We start from the raw sequence: 19357 nt of genomic DNA on the forward strand, positions 1-19357 counted from the left end.
GTACAAAAAAAGAACAGTAAAATGTCCCAAAAACAGTCTACCGTGCCATAAAACTTACCTACTTGCCCCTTAAAACAATTGACAAACTAATAGATCATTATATAATTAGCATAATATATATTACCAAGAAAACTGATACATCCCCAATTGTAAATAGCTCTGTTATTACCACATCGCTTTCAAACAGTATTTATTTTTCCCAAAGCTACAGCATTATTTATATTTTTTTTTCAAGCAATTGTAGTCAATTTTTCAGATCTTCTTGAATCGTACTGAGCATTCAAAACAATTTTGAAATTTGTTGTAAATAGCTGTATAATTTGCTCAAAACATTTCTTAAAACATTAGCATCAATATCTTTATTTTAGTCAGCGAAATAAACTGCCTAAAATGTTAGTAGATCACCATCCAGAAAATCATCTGCCCAACCGATGTGCGCAATGTGGGTCTGACAATTATTATGTGCTTTAATTTAATTTTCTTCCAAAAATATTAGTATTTCAGCACTTACTTCACCGGAGCCAAGAGCTTTACCATTTTTTGTGGTTTGTATAGCCCATGTAACTTTATTTCCTGTTATAGGTGGACCTGTTATGACAATCGTTGTATGGTGTTCTTCTCTTTTATCTGCAAATAATTCACAAATATGTTTTTTCACACAGAAATGTGGTACTAGTAAATAACAATCACTTGTTATCAATACTCATATAGGTACTAGAGAGTATTGTGTTACATTCTTTTTCATGTTATCAAATGAAATAATTTTAAACATAATCGTCCCATAATCTCTCCGTAAAAAGAATATTTTAAAATCTTATAGATTAAGACATGAAATAAAATATCCAAATTTTCATTATAATAGAGACAACGAAGAAAAGGAAGACCAATCAAGAAAAACGTATCTTAATAATAATTTGTTTTTATATTTAAATATTTTTAAATTAACACATATCCCCCTTCACGAATGTCTCTGCCAATCTGGAATTAAACCAGGGTTTCTTTGCAGGTATGGTTTCAAAATCAACGCGCCAAAATGAAGAAAATGCAAAAGAAAGCCAAACAAGATAACAAAGGGGGCAAGGACCTGGAAAATGATGAAAAGAAAGTCAATGTCAAAGAAGAGGAACAAAGTAAGTATTGTAATCCTTTGTCTTTTGTTTTAAGCCCACGAACAATATTTTGTAATATAGTCTAGAGAATAACCATAGGCGGAGTAAGCGAAATATGACGGTTATTTAGAATTGAAAATAATTTTGATTAATTTTGAGTTAACGATATATTAATTCATATTTTTTTTAGAGAAAAAATGCTTAATAGTCACTCATGACTAGATTGTAATTGTAACAAACACCGGTTAGGTGTTACAAAAAAAATAAAATTAATATTAAACTTTTACATGTGCATGTAATAAATACAATATATTTATACAGGGTGCGGCATTAGTGCAAGGAAGTCCAATTAGGGACTTATTTGTCGTAAAAGATACGAAAAAACGTTATTTAGATAAAAGTTGGAATTTAAATAGGAGCATGATACACAAATACCGGTATTCTACTTAAGGAATAGAAATGTGTACTCCGACGCGCATCGAAGCAACAGTACAGGGTACTACCATGGTACAATGAATACACAAGGTATGATATTGCGCATGACATTTGACAGCTGGCCCAGGAGTGTGACGTAGTCAAGACCGCTCGAACCACCTCGAACCCATTATTACAGCTTAACGTACACATTAATTTTGAAATTATGGTCAAAAAATGATGAATTTTTTTTTAATTTATTGTTTTGGTTATAATTGAATAAAAAATATATTTTCAGTAGCTTAAAACCTTTACTTTTCCTAGGGATTCAGGCGAAATATTTATTTTTGTTTTCATACATATACTAATAATATAAGCACTCTTTTTGTATGCAAATCCATTGAAATTTAAAAATTTTCTGCAGGGGAAATACTGTGAATAGGTAAATAGTAGTAGATTTGCTTATTCATTTGCTAATTCATTGTCACTCACTTCCAAGCAGTTTTACCGAAATAAAAACAAAATAGATACAATAAAGAAAAATCTGTTTTACAATTCAATATGGTATTTTAGATGAGTTATAATGAAATTTAGTAAAATAAAAAATATACACATTACTATAACCTACCGATTATTATATGCAAAATTTACTTATATGAAAATAAGACACAAATTAGTTCAAACGCAAAACACAATAAATATTGACTTCAGACGACTTTACACCGGTAAGACAGAAAGCTTGTACAAAAACAAAAGTTCAACAATAATATTGGTTATCAATGGTGACTATTGCAAATTGCAAGTTATGAGATAATAAATATATTTTAAAGTAACTCAATACTAGAAAAATAATTTAGATATATGCTTACATATGTGTCTTTATACAAATATTCACTTCGCAAGGGCTTAAAAAATTTGATGGGTAAAATTTAACCGGCGGCCGTATCCCAGACGAGCGCGTAAAAAATTACCAAGGCGCGCCTGTGTCTGAGACTTGTGTGTACTTGTGGTGTTTAGTTACTGTTTATTTATACTGTATAGTATTTTTTTTGTAAAACTGAAAGTTTTTATTTGCCATTGTATATCTGGTTTTGTACCTTTTTCAAAGTGCGCTGTGCAATTGCTTGTTGCAATAGTGACAATGAAGATAAAATCTTTAGGTTTCATACATTTCCTAAAGATAGTGTGACCAGAAAACTGTGGATTATATCTTGTTGTAGATAGGATAATTTTAATTGTAATACTGCAAGAATTTGTTCTACACATTTTAAAACTGAAGATTACCAAAGAAATCTACAACAGGAACTTTTAAATTACGTTTCTAAAAAGGGTCTAAAACTCAAACCTGAGGCAGTACTTAGTCTTTATTTGCCTAAATCAAAATCGGCTAACCTTTTAACCAACCAAAAGAAACGCATACAAAGAACCGAACACAGAGAGTGCAAGTCAACAACGTAAGTCTAAATCTTTATTTTTATTAATTATTAGTCATGAAACCTTAAATGGTTCTTTAATATCGATTTGTTAAGTAAGAAACTAGCCTCAGCCTGCTATGCAATTTGCAATAAGAACTGTTTCGGAGGAAATCAATTTAGCATCTTCCAAAATAACATACTATTCTTTGTTAAATCATGATATCATTATTAAAATATATAATGTTATCATTATTATAAACAATACCAAGATAATTGTATGTGTGAATATTACAAAAGATGTCATTTAAAATGTGCAATATTGTGTAACCTCACTACACTCATATTCGATGGTCAGCTAGCTCAGTCGATATAAATAAAGTTGACTTTATCATTATTTATTTTGATTTTGTGTTTAGTTCAGTAGGTATATACGTACAAATTGTGTGTACCTTCATTACCACTTTTTTGTATTTTTTAAATATCTGAAATATCGAACTCTGGAGTATAAGTTAATTAACCTGTACCTACGTGTAATAAAAGATAATTAAAATTTGTTTTATAAAGGATATCTATGTTAACAAAATAACTGTACCAAAAATCAATAAACTTAAATTAACTTCAAAATTTTATTTATGATTAAATATTATAATAACATAATTTTATCATCTCTTTATAATTACTATAATTAAATTAGCCAAATTATATAAAAAAAAACTTAAAATTAAAAGTCTTTCCTATACAACTACATTCAAATGTTGCGGGAATAAGGGTTCTTGACTACGTCATGCGCGAAAGCGAATCGATTTTGGAACATTATGTATCATACCTTGTGTATTCATTGTACCATGGGGTACCACGGTGTTCGAAATGTAGGATTCCCTGTCCCGGTAGGTGTGTTTGTGCATCGTGCGGTACAGGAATTGTTTTTACAAATTAATCACCTCTGTGCTAAGTGTTTAATTGTTTTTGTTTTTGCAGATCCTTCACATTTGATTAAACTTGTCCGATATCATGTTTTTAATCATGGTTTTATTATTGATAATAAAATAATCAACAAGGATTACTTTGAAGCGGTACTAAATATCTCAACTTCAGAATTGACAATTACGCATAAATTGACACTACATCATCTCTGTATAAAAGGCTCTATGAGGCAAAGAGTGAGACCTGCAGTTTAATTGTTGTCAAATTTTGTAGCAAAAGTTATTAGTTATGCTGGAGAAAATGGACTTATGCCAAAAGATAGTTACTGAAAAGTGTGTGTGTGTGTGTGTGTGTTTTGTTTTATGGCACTGGAACTAAGCCAATTAGCCAGAACAAATGTGTGAAAGTTATAAGGAAAATGCTTCAGTTAAGTATTAATTTTCACTTAATGCGTATCTAATATTATCTTATATTTAATGAACAACACATATTATTATACATAATACTCAATATTATATTATTGATTATCCTTATAATGTAACTGTTTTTTTTTAACTATATTGTTTGTTTTTTTATTTTATTTTTTTTTATTTTTTTTTTTTTATTTTTTTTTATTTTATTATTTTTTTTTTATTTTATTATTTGTTTTTTTTTTATTTTTTTTTTTAGTTTTTTTTTTTTTATTAATTTTGTTAGTTATCACAAAGGAGATTTAAAAGGAGAGCTAATTTGCCGAAGGGTCGTCTCGGCGGGGTTTTATAACACGGGGGAGGGGACCCCTGGAATGGATACAAAAGAGTGGGATTTATGTTAGTGTGCTTATAATTTAAATTTACATTTAACTGTATGTACATAAATAACCTCATATACTCGTATATCTTCAGTTGCAAGTAAGCTCGATAAGTTAAAAGGTGTGTCTATTTTTAATTTATATAAATTACTAAGTAGTGTAGAGATCTCTTGTTGAATAGAAGGACATTCTAATATAATATGTTCTAAACTACCATGTTTTCCGCATTCGCAATAATCTTCGTTATGGATACCTAAACGATGTTTATATTCCGGATACATTGCATGGTTACTTCTGATTCGTGAAATTGTTTTTATAAAATTTCTATTTTGTACATTAAAAAACCATGGTTTTATGTTTAGTTTTGGAAGCAACAATTTAAACTTTTTTCCAGAGTTGGATTTTTCGTATTTTTCTTGCCATTTAGTTTTCATGGTTATTTTCATTTGGCTTACGTGATCGTTCAAAGGTAGCTTCATGTTAATCATCTCCCCTTCTGTAGTAGCCCTTTTTGCTAATCTATCTGCTATCTCAATATATTCTATCCCACAATGACTTTTTACCCAAGATAATGTAATTATCTTTCCAATTTTATTCAATTTTGTAAGTACTTCATATACATCTTTAATTAAATCGTCATACTGGTCGGTTATGTTAATATTTTTTATCTTTTCTAATGCACTTCTGCAGTCAGAGAATATTACTATATTAGTGCCGGATAGGGATTGAGCATAGATTAGTGCATTTTTAATTCCGACTATCTCTGCAGTGAATATTGACGATCCCTTAGGCAGTTTATACAGTCGCTTTATTTTTTTATTAACATGATAAAGAGCCAAACCGGTATTTCCATTAATTACAGAACCGTCAGTAAAGATGTAATCATGATTTTCCCATTTATGATTAATTTTATTAAGAAAATATTTATTTAGTAATTTTTCTGGGAGTCTAGGGTAGTCATCGATTAAATGGAATACAGGGCGAATATCGTAGTGTTTAAAAGACGTTAAGTTGTTAATAGTTAATATATTGTCCTTAATTTCTGGGTAGTTATAATAACTTTCGATCAATAGAGGAGTTTTTTTATATTTCCAATATCGATTTGTTAAAACCTCGATAGTTAACTGATGAATTGTGTGTGTAAGATTGTCATTTTTTGCGTATATCTTAAATAAGTTTTTATTACTTAAGAATTGTCTCCTTAACTGAAGTGGAGGTATGCAACTTTCCGCCTCCATAACAACTATGGGTGTAGATTTCAGATACCCATTACAGATTCGTAGACATTTATTTTGGATTTGATCAATCTTTTTAAGATGACATTCAGAGGCCGATCCATATAATACGCACCCATAATCGATTATTGACTGAATAAAAGATTTATAAAATAGAAGACAAATATTAGGGTCTGCCCCCCACTTACTATGTCTGAAAACTTTTATGATGTTTATAGCATTTTCAATTTTAGATGTTATATAATGAATATGAGATTTCCAGTTAAGTTTTGTATCTAGAGTAATACCTAGATACTTAATTGAAGCTAGGTACGGGAGTGTGTCATTTTTTAGTGTTATTGAAGACGGATGATGAAACCTCTTCCTAGTAAATGTAACAGCTGCTGACTTATTTTCTGAAATGGAAAATCCGTTATTCTTTACCCACTTTTCTAATGAATCTGAAGCTACCTCTAAATTTTGATGACATTTTTCTATATTTTGTTCTGCCGTATATATACATATATCATCAGCATATTGTAATGTTTTTATATTCCTATGGAATATAGTGTCCAAGTCAAATGAGTATATAATGTACAAAATAGGACTTAATATGCTGCCCTGAGGAAGGCCAACACCAGCTTTTTGAGGACCTATTAACTTGTCTACTGTACGAATATAAATATTTCTCTCATTATACAATTTATAAATATTAAAAACAAGTAGTTCCGGTAGTTTTAGCTTTTGCATCTTGTCCATTAAAATGTCTAATTGAATATTATCGTTACTGAAAAGAAGCTGCTGTAATTGCTCAGCTATTTAATGATTGGTTTGATCTATTAATTCTTGATGTAAGTTCGTTGCCAATTCTCCAACACGAAATGCATATGGTATAGATTTAGATAAGCAGTCACGTCTACTGGATGAATTGTAAGAAATGGTCAATTCAATGCCGGTTGGTAAACATTAATGACTTATTCCATTTCAAAAAGAGATATTGCCTACTAATAGATCGTTGAAAGAGTTACTTTCTTACCTACAAGCAAAATACAACATTGACTATATTTTAACTTCTTGGTTGAATCAAGAAGTGCTAGAGAACTTTTTTTCTTATATTCGAGGAATGGGTGGTACAAATGATCATTCTTCGCCAATAGATTTTAAATATAGATTAAGATGGTATATTTTATGAAAACATTCTGCGGCGATCTTTACAAAATGTCGTAATACTATTGAAACTGGTGAATCCTGCATAAGTAACAGCTCAATAGAAAGTCCTCAATTGCCACGCAATATTTCGGCGTCAAAAGATATTTGCTTAACACAAAAAATGCTGTCTAATTTGGTAGAAAAAACTGAAGGTTTGAAAAAATCTCAGTCTGAAGACGACAAAATACTTCAAAATACATTTATATAAGCTCACTACTTGAAAGAGGATCATATAATTGACGATGACGTTTTGAAAGTCGCAGACAATTATGAGGTGAAAGAAAAAATTCATCGGGACTCCTTAAAGTATATTGCTGGTTTTTTTGCATACAAATTCAAACATAAATATAGTTTAGGAAACTTTACAAAAACTTATGACACATATATGGAACCAGATTGGCTACAGACAGTCTCTAGAGGTTCTGTTTTGTACTAAAACGAAGAATTGTGGGAAGCTACCCTAAAAATGGAATCATTGCTTTGTACAATCCATGGAAGCTCGTTATCAAAAAAACCTAAAATCTTTCAACAGCTGGCACAGAAAACTTTAGCTCATCTTGAGAATACCACGGTACCATTTGAGGTAATCCTATGTCTCAGTAGGATACGCACATTATATATAAGATTAAGAGAAATGCACAATAGCAACAAAGTGCAAACTTTATAAAACAATAATACGCCCAGTGCTCACATACGGATCGGAAACATGGGCAATGACGACCCAAGATGAAGAGTTACTGCGAGTCTTTGAAAAAAAAGTATTGAGGACCATATATGGCGGAGTAAACGAACAGGGTCTGTGGAGAAGGCGATATAACTTTGAACTCTATAGACTTTTTGGTGATGCAGATATTGTGAAGACCATTAAAATAAACCGCCTAAGGTGGGTGGGCCACTTTATGCGGATGGATGAAAGTGATCCCACTAAAATAACTATGCTAAACAGGCCGGTCGGAAGAAGAAGAAGGGGGCGACCTAAACTCAGATATCTGGACGATGTACAGGAAGATCTGAGGGAGATTGGAGTGAGGGGCTGGAGAAGACAGACACTCGATAGGGAAGGATGGAAGAATGTTTTGTTTCGGTCTTTTGGATTTTTAATACATTCATTTAAAACAAGTTTCTCTAATTTTAAATGTTCAGGTAACACATTCATTTAAAACTGTTTTCTTTAAAACTATAATTTTAAATGTTAATTAAGTGATTCAGAAAGTGGTTTTAATATTTAACCATTCTACATACTTTGTTCAAAATACACGATTTTGGAAATATTCCAGTAATGAATCTGACCATCGAAAGATGTATAAAATAGAATTAATTTTTATGCTTATTAATTGAAAAGACATTATTATATTCCTAGATTAATATGAATATACACACTTTATCTAGCGAAACACCGAAATTTTTTTTTTATTTTTCAATAATCAGAAAACCTGTACACAAGAAAAAATAAAAAATTGTAAACTAAACATATAATATAAAGTACCAAATATTCATGCTTATATATGTATATATATATACATATATATATATATATATATATATATATATATATATATATATATATATATATATATATATACACTTCTCCAAGAAATTAACGCACCACTTCAATAATTCAATTTTATTTGTAAACAGGCAAAGAATAAAAAATAAAACTTCACCAGATTTACTCTACATTTTATTAGTAATTATAACAATTTGTCTAATCATCAGAACATGTTGAAGTACAGGAGAAAAAAAAATAAAAAGGAAAATTCTAAAAAAATAATGATAACAAAAGTAAACTAAAATATTAGGAAAAATCTTAATAACGAGTGTTTCCACCTCTAGTACGTATAACAGCCTCACATCGTTGGCCCATACTTAAAATTAATTGCCGTATTTCATTTTGGTCTAGTTCTCTCCAAATCTGGATCAGCCTCTCTCCCACTTCCTGTAAGTTGTTTGGTTGGATCGGTGTTGCTCTTAATCGCCTACCAAGGATATCCCAGAGATTTTAAATCGGATTTAAATCCGGACTATGTGCTGGCCATTCCATAGTATTAATTTCTACCTCTTCTAGATAATTTCTGACGATATGTGCAGCGTGAGGTCTGGCATTATCTTGCATTAGTAAGAAATTTTCACCGACATAAGGAGCGAATGGTAATAAATATTGCTCCAGGATCTCCAATATGTACGTTTCAGCTGTAACAGTTTCATTTTCTATGACCACTAGGTCCGTAGGTGCGGTCAAAAAAATACCACCCCACACCATAACGGATCCTCCACCAAAAATCCGGTGTGTGAGAAGTTACACTGAGCATATCGTTCGATGGGTGGTCGCAACACACGAACACGTCTGTTGTTATTGTACAAACAAAATCGGGATTCATCAGTAAATAGCACTCGTTCCCAGTCAGCCTCTAACCAATTAACGTGTTCTCTGGTAAAATGTAGTCTCCACCTTCGATGCTCTGCAGTTAATAGAGGATCCCGGACGGCAATCCTAGGTGTTAAGTTGTATTCCCTAAGTGGCTGGCGAACAGTTTCAGTACTAATTTGTATAGCATGCACGTCTCGAAGCTGAAAATGTAGACTTCGATGTGTTACAAAACGTTGTCGAAGAGCAGAAATTCTTAAAAATCGATCTTGAATAGGGGTAGTTACCCGGTTTCGTCCTTGCCCTGGTCTGCGTGTAGGATCCCCTGTTTCGAGGAATCTTTCTAATACCCGTGAGACGGATATGTGGGACACATTAAACCGACAACCAATTCTCCGGTAACTCCAACCTTCTTCCGACAGTATCACTGCCTGGGCACATTCATCTTGGGTTAAATTACGTGATTGACGCTCCCTAATAAACACAATTAACAATAATCAACAATTAAACAGTAGCCGAATAAAATTCGTTGAACACTTGGAAATTAGTATATTTATAGAATAAGTACATTTTTTGCTTTTTTTTGTTTTGTTGCAAAAAAAACTATAGCGATAAAACACAGTCAATAAATATAGAGTGTACGAATAGCATACACAAGGGGCTTGCAAAATATAACATTACAATGGAAATTTTTATTAACGCTAATAAAATAGTTTAATATTTCAAAGTGGTGCGTTAATTTCTTGGAGAAGTGTATATATATATCTTCTTCTTCTTCAAGTGCCCTGTCCGTTGCGAACGTTGGCTATTAACATGGCAATTCTGATCTTATTTGCGGCGCTTCTGAATAGTTCGACCGATGTGAGCCCGAACCACTTCCTCAGATTTTGGAGCCACGAGTGTCTTCTCCTGCCTGGCCCTCGCTTACTGTCTATTTTTCCCTGGACAATCAATTGCAGTAGACGGTACTTATCGTGTCTCAATATGTGGCCTAGATATTCAAGCTTTCTTTGTTTAATTGTATTCACGATTTCTTTCTCCTTTCCGATTCTTTGGATTACCTCTGTGTTGGTGACATGTTCGGTCCAGGATATACGAAGAATGCGTCGGTACACCCACATTTCGAATGCTTCTAGTTTTCTCGTGAGCGTCTCCGTCAGCGTCCAGGCCTCCACACCATACAGTAAGATCGGAAAAATGTAGCATTTAACTAGACGTAGTTTTAGGGGAAGAGACAAATCCCTGCTTATGAGGAGCTTTTTCATATTGCTAAATGCTGCTCTAGCTCGTTCTATTCTCGCCTTAATTTCTGTGGCCTGTTCCCATTTTGCATTTACGTTGGTGCCAAGGTACACATAAGATTCTACATGGTCAATTAGCATGTTACTTATCCGTAACTGTCGAGCAGGCTGTTGCTTCCTGCTTATCAGCATCCACTTTGTCTTCTTGAAGTTGAGGCTCAGGCCGTATTCCTCACTAACTGAATAAACTCTTTCCATTACCTGCTGTAATTCGTCTATGGTACTGGCAAGGATCACCGTGTCGTCGGCATATCTTATATTGTTTGTTAACTCGCCGTTTATTTTTATGCCCTCATTTGCATTTTCCATACATTTATTAAATATTTCTTCGGAATAAATATTGAATAGGAGTGGGGATAATATACAACCCTGACGGACACCTCTTTTGATCTGCACATTTTTAGTGAGTTCGTTGCCAATTTTTGCTCTTGCTGTTTGACCCCAGTATAGGTTTGCCACAATTCGAATGTCCTTGTCGTCAATACCTGTCTTTCGCAGAATATCTATCAATTGTTCATGATTGACATTGTCAAATGCTTTTCTAAAATCCACAAAGCACAAATACACGTCCTTATCAACGTCTCTACACCGCTGTATAAGCACCTGGAGAGCGAAAATGGCTTCTCTAGTTCCAAGTGCTTTCCGAAAGCCAAACTGCGATCTATCAATATTTGACTCACATTTATCATATATTCTTCTATGAATGATCTTAGTGAACGCTTTAGTGACATGATTAATCAAGCTTATAAGCCGGTAGTCATCACAGATCTGGGCCTTTGGTTTCTTCGGGATTGTAATAAATGTTGACTGCAGCCAGTTCTCCGGGATTTTACCGCTATTATATATGTTGTTAAAAAGTTCAACTAGATTATCAAGGAACTGTTTGTCTGATTTACATAGGATCTTTAATATTTCGCAGGGTACATTGTCCGGACCTGCTGACTTATTGTTTTTTAGTGCTGCAATGGCATCTTCTATCTCCGATTTAAGGATTGAAGGTCCTGTTTCTCCTTCTCCATATAGGTGATCATCAGTCCTGTCAGATGCATATATATATATATATATATATATATATATATATATATATATATATATATATATATGATTTCCTATATATTTAATATTAACCCACTAACATTAAGGTTTTTACTAAAGAATCGAATGATGGTTATCTACCTGCTATTAACTGTAATCGTGTCGGCGCATCCTTACAGCAAGTTGAATAGGGATGTTCACTAATTTTTAAATATTATTAAATTAAGTAGGTTATAACATATATAAAAACATAGCAAACATAAAATTGTTTAAAAATATATATTTCTTAAGATAAATCAATTCTTAATTTCAATTCTGATGGAGGCTAGAAAAACGGCTCCTCGCAGCGAGGCTACGGTGTGTGACGTCAGCAGTCGTATCGACAACTTGTTTTGTATACGTATTTACGAAGTGTGACCAGTTCTTTAAATATTTAATCACTGATAATGAAGCCAATTAAGTGGTGTTTTGTTCCTGGGTGTCTAAATACATCTAAAAACAATTCTGAGAAGATTTGTATTACAGTTCCAAACAATTTAACACCATATTCATATAAAATTGTCAAACCACAGGTTTTTATATCTGTACCTCGGAGGGATACTCTACAACACTATGTCCATTTTTTCAATTTTGACAATTTTACAGACTAATAATTAACTTTTATAACTTTATTTCAAGGAATAGAGCACTAGGTCCTAAACCATTTGCTGATAAAGAAAGTGACCTTTAAAAGAACACCAAGTCCATTTTTACTTAGAGGGATAAAACACCATGTGGACTTAATGTTTTGTCCCTCTACGCATGTGAATTACCGCCCCGCATATCTCTATGATGAGAGGTAAACTGTTAGTGATCTAATAATAATACTTTTGCTATTTATGGTGAGTTTACAGTGGTTTGTTACTAATAATAAGAACAATGAACCATAATTCTCGTAGGAGAAAGATTCTTGAAGTACCTACTAAAAAGTTCTGCGAATTCTTCTACTGCATTTACAGGTAAGCTACCTTTTTGCTCATTATTTTTAAATTATTAAAAAACATAACCTCAAAAGGATAATGTAGTGATTTGATACCAACCTTAGACTAGCAATATTATTAAATCTTTTACAACCAATATTATACGCCTTATTTAATTTCAGAATCAAATAATACACCAAGCAATGATATTTTAAATAAAGAGCATATTATTAGAGATGCCTTAAGTTGTGATAACGAAGATCAGTCTGATATAGAGAAAAGTTCTGATAAACTATTCGTAGTGGAAATGAAATAAGATCTGCATTACGAAAATATGCAGATACCGTCATTCCTGACAGTAACATAGAAGAAATCATACTACGGTCTTACAAATGTTACAGCCAGGATAAAAGTGTTAGCATTAATACTTGTTTAAAAAAGTAAAAATTATCATCCAGAAGTTTCTACTAAAGAGTAATACCCACATAGAGGCGGACACTGTCCATGCGCTGATAGAGCGAAAGAGAAAAAACTTTTCTATTTACACGCCCTGGGACTGGCAGCCGTTATCAGATAAACCTCAATGAAATATACCGTACACACTATGGAACTAGAAGAATTTAAAAATTTAAGGTCTTAGTATGATGTCAAAACATCTTAAAATCCGCCTTTGATTAATAGAAAAGAGACTTTAACAAACAACAAGTTCTTCTGTCAAACTGTGTTTAACTGCAAGTTAAACAAAACAGCATTGGAACTATGTTTTTAAAAAGTTATTTTCATGACGAAAACCAGGAAATTGACCTTGTTAGGTTTCGAAGGCGACACCTTACATTGCCAAAAGATTTGCAGCTGGTATCACAAAGTCCAATACTTATATCACAACAAAAGTATAACGATCTATTAGCATTACTGTCAAATGTTCCTACATTTTGCCATGATTTTTATCAAAACTTAAAGCATACCTACTAGTAATACTAATAGTGACTATCCAGAAGGAGACTTACTTGAGGATGACTGAGTGGTTTGTACCTAAAATGCCATTTTTACATACATATTTGTATTTGTAAAGGTAAATTGTATGGTTAAATAAATTTTGTGAGTAAAAGTCAAATAGGATTGTAGTTGTTATTGAATACCCCATACTAATTCTTACAGTACAATAACTTTATTAGATGGATACAACACCATGTCCGTTAAAAGGGTTAAAAAACACAGGAACAAATTTGTTTTTAATTATAACAAATGTATTACGTAAATAACAATAAACAGAATGTTCTAGTAAAATATTGTTTCAATATCTTAATAAAGAGCTGCAGCAATAATACTTTTTGGTGAAAAAAAGTTTAAAACTGCTCTCCTGTAAAGTTTTAAAAACGAACATAGTGTTGATTCCTTCCGAGGTATAGATATTTGCATTTATTTTTTTTCTAACTTTCATAATAACTGCCTTTTCTAGTTTTTCCCTCTCTTTGTAGCAAACACCACTTATTTGGCTTCATTATCACTGTATAAATACTTAAAGAACTGGTTACACTTCGTAAATACGTATGCACAACAAGTTGTCGATACCACTGCTGACGTCACACACCGTAGCCTCGCTACGAGGAGCCGTTTTTCTAGCCTCCATCAAAATTAAAATTAAGAATTGATTTATCTTAAAAAATATATATTCTTAAACAATTTCATGTTTACTATATTTTTATATATTTTATAATCTATTGAATTTAATTGAATTTAACTATATTTAAAAACTTGTGAACATCCCTATTCACAGTGGATCATGTCAAACAACACTTAACTAAACTTCGCATAGCCGCTTCACCCGGTTTAGATGGTTTAACACCAAAACTGTTAAAAAGGTGCGCATACACGCTTGCAATACCCTTAACGTTAATTATGCAAACTTCTTTCATCCAGAACTCCTTACCCCCTAGTTGGAAATTAGCTTCCGTTACCCTTATTTTTAAAAAAGGCAACAAACTCAACCTCATCAATTATCGTCCGATTAGCTTGTTACCAGTAGTTGATAAAGTTATGGAAGCCATTATCTCCGAGGAGATGACCAAATTCCTTCTCCAGGAACATGTTATTCCAACACAACAACATGGATTTGTCTCTGGTCGCTCTACTCTAACCAATCTCTTACATTGTGTTAACGACTGGACGTCATCCCTTAACAGTTCGCAGCCGGTCGACGTTGTTTACCTTTATTGTTTATATTTCTCTAAAGCCTTTGACCGTGTACCTAAGCGCAGACTTCTACATAAGCTAGAACATTTCGGAGTTCGCGGTACTTTACTTCGTTGGATAGATGATTTTCTGACAGATCGATATTACAAAGTTAGAGTTGGCGAATCTTTCTCACAGGACAGGTTAGTGAAAAGTGGAGTGCCTCAGGGTTCCGTCCTTGAACCTCTACTGTTTACGGTTTACACTAGCGATGTTCCTTATTATGTCTCAAGTAAAATATCGTTCTACGCTGATTACACAAAACTATACGCCAACCCAATCACAAATCAGCTAACCTTTAAAATGGACTTGGACTCTATTTTAAGTTGGTGTTCCCAGTGATTACTACCCTTAAACGCGGAAAAATGTGTAGTGCTTCGAATTGGTAAAAATAACCCACTTGTAACTTTGTTAACGGGCAGTCTTTAGATTCTGTGTTTTCGTTTAACGATCTTGGTGTTATCATAAACAGCAGCCTAACTTGGTTCGATCATATTACCTCTATTTGTAAACGTGCGTACTCCAGACTGTATTTTATTCGGAGGTGTTTTTCGAGAGTTTCAATGCAATCATTCTGCAAACTTTACACTCTGTACGTAAGACCCATACTTGAATACGCCGGACCAACGTGGTATCCTGATCTGGTTCGAGACTAGACTATGTTGAAAAATGTCCAAAGAAAAGCTACTCGAATTTCTTTGGGACCGAGAAGACCTTCTTATGCAGAAATACTTAGTATGGCTAACCTAACTTCTTTTGAACTTCGCCGACAACGTGGAGACTTAATTATAACTTTTAAAATACTAAAATTCAATTTTGGAAATCTCGATGAAATATTTACCATTAATCAAGATGAACGCCTCAGAGGTCATCAGTTCAAACTGAAGAAAGAAAATTTTTCTACAAGATCAAGGCAGAACTTTTTACCAAATAGAGTTTTTGAGTGCTGGAATAATCTTAACGATAACATTGTCTCTGCTCCCTCTATCAACTCGTTTAAAAAACGACTTGACCGTTTTACATTATAGTTAAAATATTGTTTTTCTTTCAAACCAAAAATTGTAATTTTATTTCTTTTATTTGTAATTCTTGTTTTTTTACTAGTAGGTTATTAATGAAATTTCTTTGTTTTTGGTCATAATATGGACTTAGTTACTCTGCTCTCGCTTATGTATAATAATAATAATAATAATAATAATAATAACTCCCTGTGGGAGTTTTTTGTCAGTTCTTCTATCAGGCGCGGCCCCCTGCGAATGGGGGATGCTCTCTGGGTATTCGTAGCGCAGATACCCAGAGGGTAGCAGGGATACCTGCCGTGGAACAAAAACTGACACCTGGCAGTAGGTATAAAATGCACACCCATGATAATGGAGTATAATAATTTATGTTTAGGGTCGCTGCCTGGGGATCGCCAGGGCACGTCTGGAGCCGGCGCTGGACGTGACAGCATGCGGGACGTCGGTGGCAGGGTGTTGAGGAGGCGGGCCCCTGTCATACAATCAGCTACAGCCCAACAAGAACAACAACCACAAGCGAGCCAAACAACAACAAGAGCTCCGCTCGCTGAAGGTGCTGCGCTGGAACATCAGCCGGCGCTCACTCAAGCGGGACGACCGAGGCAGCGCATGAAATGGACTGTATCCATGAATGAAAATATTTTGCGCTTTTATTATAAGGTGACAAACCTCGGTCAAGAAACGATCGGCTATCGACAAAATCTGTATGCCGAATTTTGCAGAGAGTACCCAGAAATCCAAGTATCTGAACAACGAGTAGCAGATCAATACCGGGTAATTATCAGAAATAATCTGATCCCAGAGACTAGACGCAATAACATCAGAAGCGAAGTCGAACGGGAGATTCATAATCAAGAGGTAGTTGGAAATCAAGCCCTTAACGAAATACAAGAGCCAATTCCTGAGGTTGTCATACAAGAACAAGAAACTCAACCTGATAATACACAGCAGGAGAACGAGTTGCGCGATAGCCTAGTTAACGAAATGGCACGCGCCGTACAAGAGTTTAATGGAACAAACCCACTTAGCAGACCACCGCTACCAAGAGTAAACTCTTGTAAGAAACTAGGAGTGCTGTTACAAATTGTGAACACTGAAGTTCTGCCCAATTATGTCGTAGAAGCCCATACATTGGAATATATGCACACGCTGATTTACTGTGCAGCAACAGCAATTGCTAATGTTATGGGCATTAAGACCAGAACACGACGGGGTACTAATATCGGAGGGGCAGATAACAGAGTTGCACCTTGGGAAAAACGGCTGCTAACGAAAATTGAATCATTACGTAGGGACATTGGTCAAATCACGGAATATGTTCGAGGAACAACAAGTAGAAAAGTAATCAGAAGAGCTGAAGAAATAATGCTAACCACCGCAAGACACTCACAATATAATCCAGAAAACAACACAGCACAACAGTGCCTGGATACATTAAAACAAAAGCTTTCCGTTTACTCAGGCCGACTAAGGAGATACAAAATTAGTAACAAACGAAAATGTGACAATACGCTTTTTGAAAATGCCGAGAAGGCGTTCTATCGGAAACTCAATTCTACTGCAGAAAGTGCCAATAAATCTTACCCAAGCCGAGAAGAAATCCATGAGTTTTGGGGAAATCAACTTTCCACACCAGCCGCTCTTAACACCAATGCTGGATGGATCGAAGATACGGCGCACAACTGCCAACACTACGTTACTGCTCCCTACGAACCCTTCACCACTGAAGAAGTTTCAAATATTATCAAAGAGCTTCATAACTGGAAATCTCCTGGACCAGATGGCGTTCAGAACTTCTGGCTTAAAAAGTTCTGGAGTATTCATGAGTGCCTATCAGCAGTAATTAATAACACTATTTCTAATCCGCAGGAAATACCATCTTTCCTAACTCAGGGAACAACTTATTTAATTCCCAAAGATCAAAATAACACCCAAGATCCAACCAAGTACCGCCCAATTACTTGTCTTCCAACTCTGTATAAATTGGTCACATCCTGTGTAGCCCGGCGTATCAACCAACACTGTGCTCTAAACAATATCATAGAGCCACAACAGAAAGGATGCGCTAAGGGTTCCATGGGCTGCAAAGAACAACTTATCATCGACTCTGTCATTTCTAACCAAGCATATAGCAAAAAACGGAATCTCTTTACTGCTTTCATCGACTACAAGAAAGCGTTTGATTCAGTGCCACATGAATGGCTTATAGATATATTAAAAATATATAAAGTCGATGATAACATAGTGACCTTTTTAAAACATATAATGTCAGATTGGAAGACAAAAATCCACCTCAAAATACCTGGTGAAAACAATATCGAAACTGAAAATATTGCAATCAACCGGGGCCTATTTCAAGGAGATTCGTTGAGCCCACTGTGGTTTTGTCTAGCGATGAACCCCCTATCCCAGATACTGAACTCAACTAACACAGGTTTTAGCATCAAAAATAACACCACTGTTGTTGCAAAGCTTAATCATCTATTGTATATGGATGATTTAAAACTACTAGCTTCCACTCGAAGCCACCTGGATCAGATGCTAAAAACAGTAGAAAATTTCTCTAATGATATTAGTATGCACTTCGGTCTTGACAAGTGCCGTGTCTTAAATATAATCAAAGGAAAGGTTCAGCCCGGCGGATTCGATATGCAAAACGGCCAGAACATCGAGGCCATGGGTGAAAATGATATGTATAAATACCTCGGAATAAAGCAAGCTCGGAAGATTGACCATAAGCAAATGAAAACTGAGATAACTACTGAGTTTATACGAAGGGTAAAACAGCTGCTTCGTTCACATCTTAACAGTAAAAATTTGTTTAAGGCACTAAACACCTACGCATGTTCCGCGCTTAGCTACTCATTTGGTATTGTTAAGTGGACAAAAACCGATATAGAAAATCTTCAGCGAAAAGTACGAACACACCTCACAAAGGCACAAAAACACCATCCTCGAAGTGCAGTAGAAAGAACGACATTACCGCGGTATTTAGGAGGACGAGGACTTATGGATATAAGTGAGCAACTAGAAAAACAAATTACTAATTTAAGAACTTATTTTCAGGTGCAGGCTGAGACATCTACTCTACATCGCGCGATTTGCGCAGTAGATGATACAACACCGATCAAACTGAGGGAACCAGAAATGCGCATAAACCATCTTACTAAGGACGAAAAAATGCGCACCTGGATGGGTAAACCTCTGCACGGGCGACATCCCCATGAGGTCAGTCAAGACCATGTCGACAATATAGCGTCGAACTATTGGCTGACATCAGGAAAGATGTTCCCTGAAACAGAAGGTTCACTACTGGCCATTCAGGATCAGGTTATACCAACAAAAAATTACCTGAAATATATCGTCAAAGA

General features: G+C 34.2%; 1 protein-coding gene across 1 annotated transcript in view; it reads left to right on the top strand.

Annotated features, from left to right (window-relative positions):
* The window catches only part of LOC140451225 (LIM homeobox transcription factor 1-alpha-like), a 39497-nt gene that overhangs the window by 10967 nt on the left and 9173 nt on the right, over positions 1–19357 (top strand). The window contains exon 3 of the mRNA XM_072544959.1: positions 1007–1130. Within this exon, the coding sequence (XP_072401060.1) occupies positions 1007–1130 (124 nt within the window). The remainder of the gene's footprint in view (positions 1–1006; positions 1131–19357) is intronic.

This window comes from Diabrotica undecimpunctata, chromosome 9 (genome assembly GCF_040954645.1).
Source record: "Diabrotica undecimpunctata isolate CICGRU chromosome 9, icDiaUnde3, whole genome shotgun sequence".
Taxonomy (NCBI): Eukaryota; Metazoa; Arthropoda; class Insecta; order Coleoptera; family Chrysomelidae; genus Diabrotica; species Diabrotica undecimpunctata.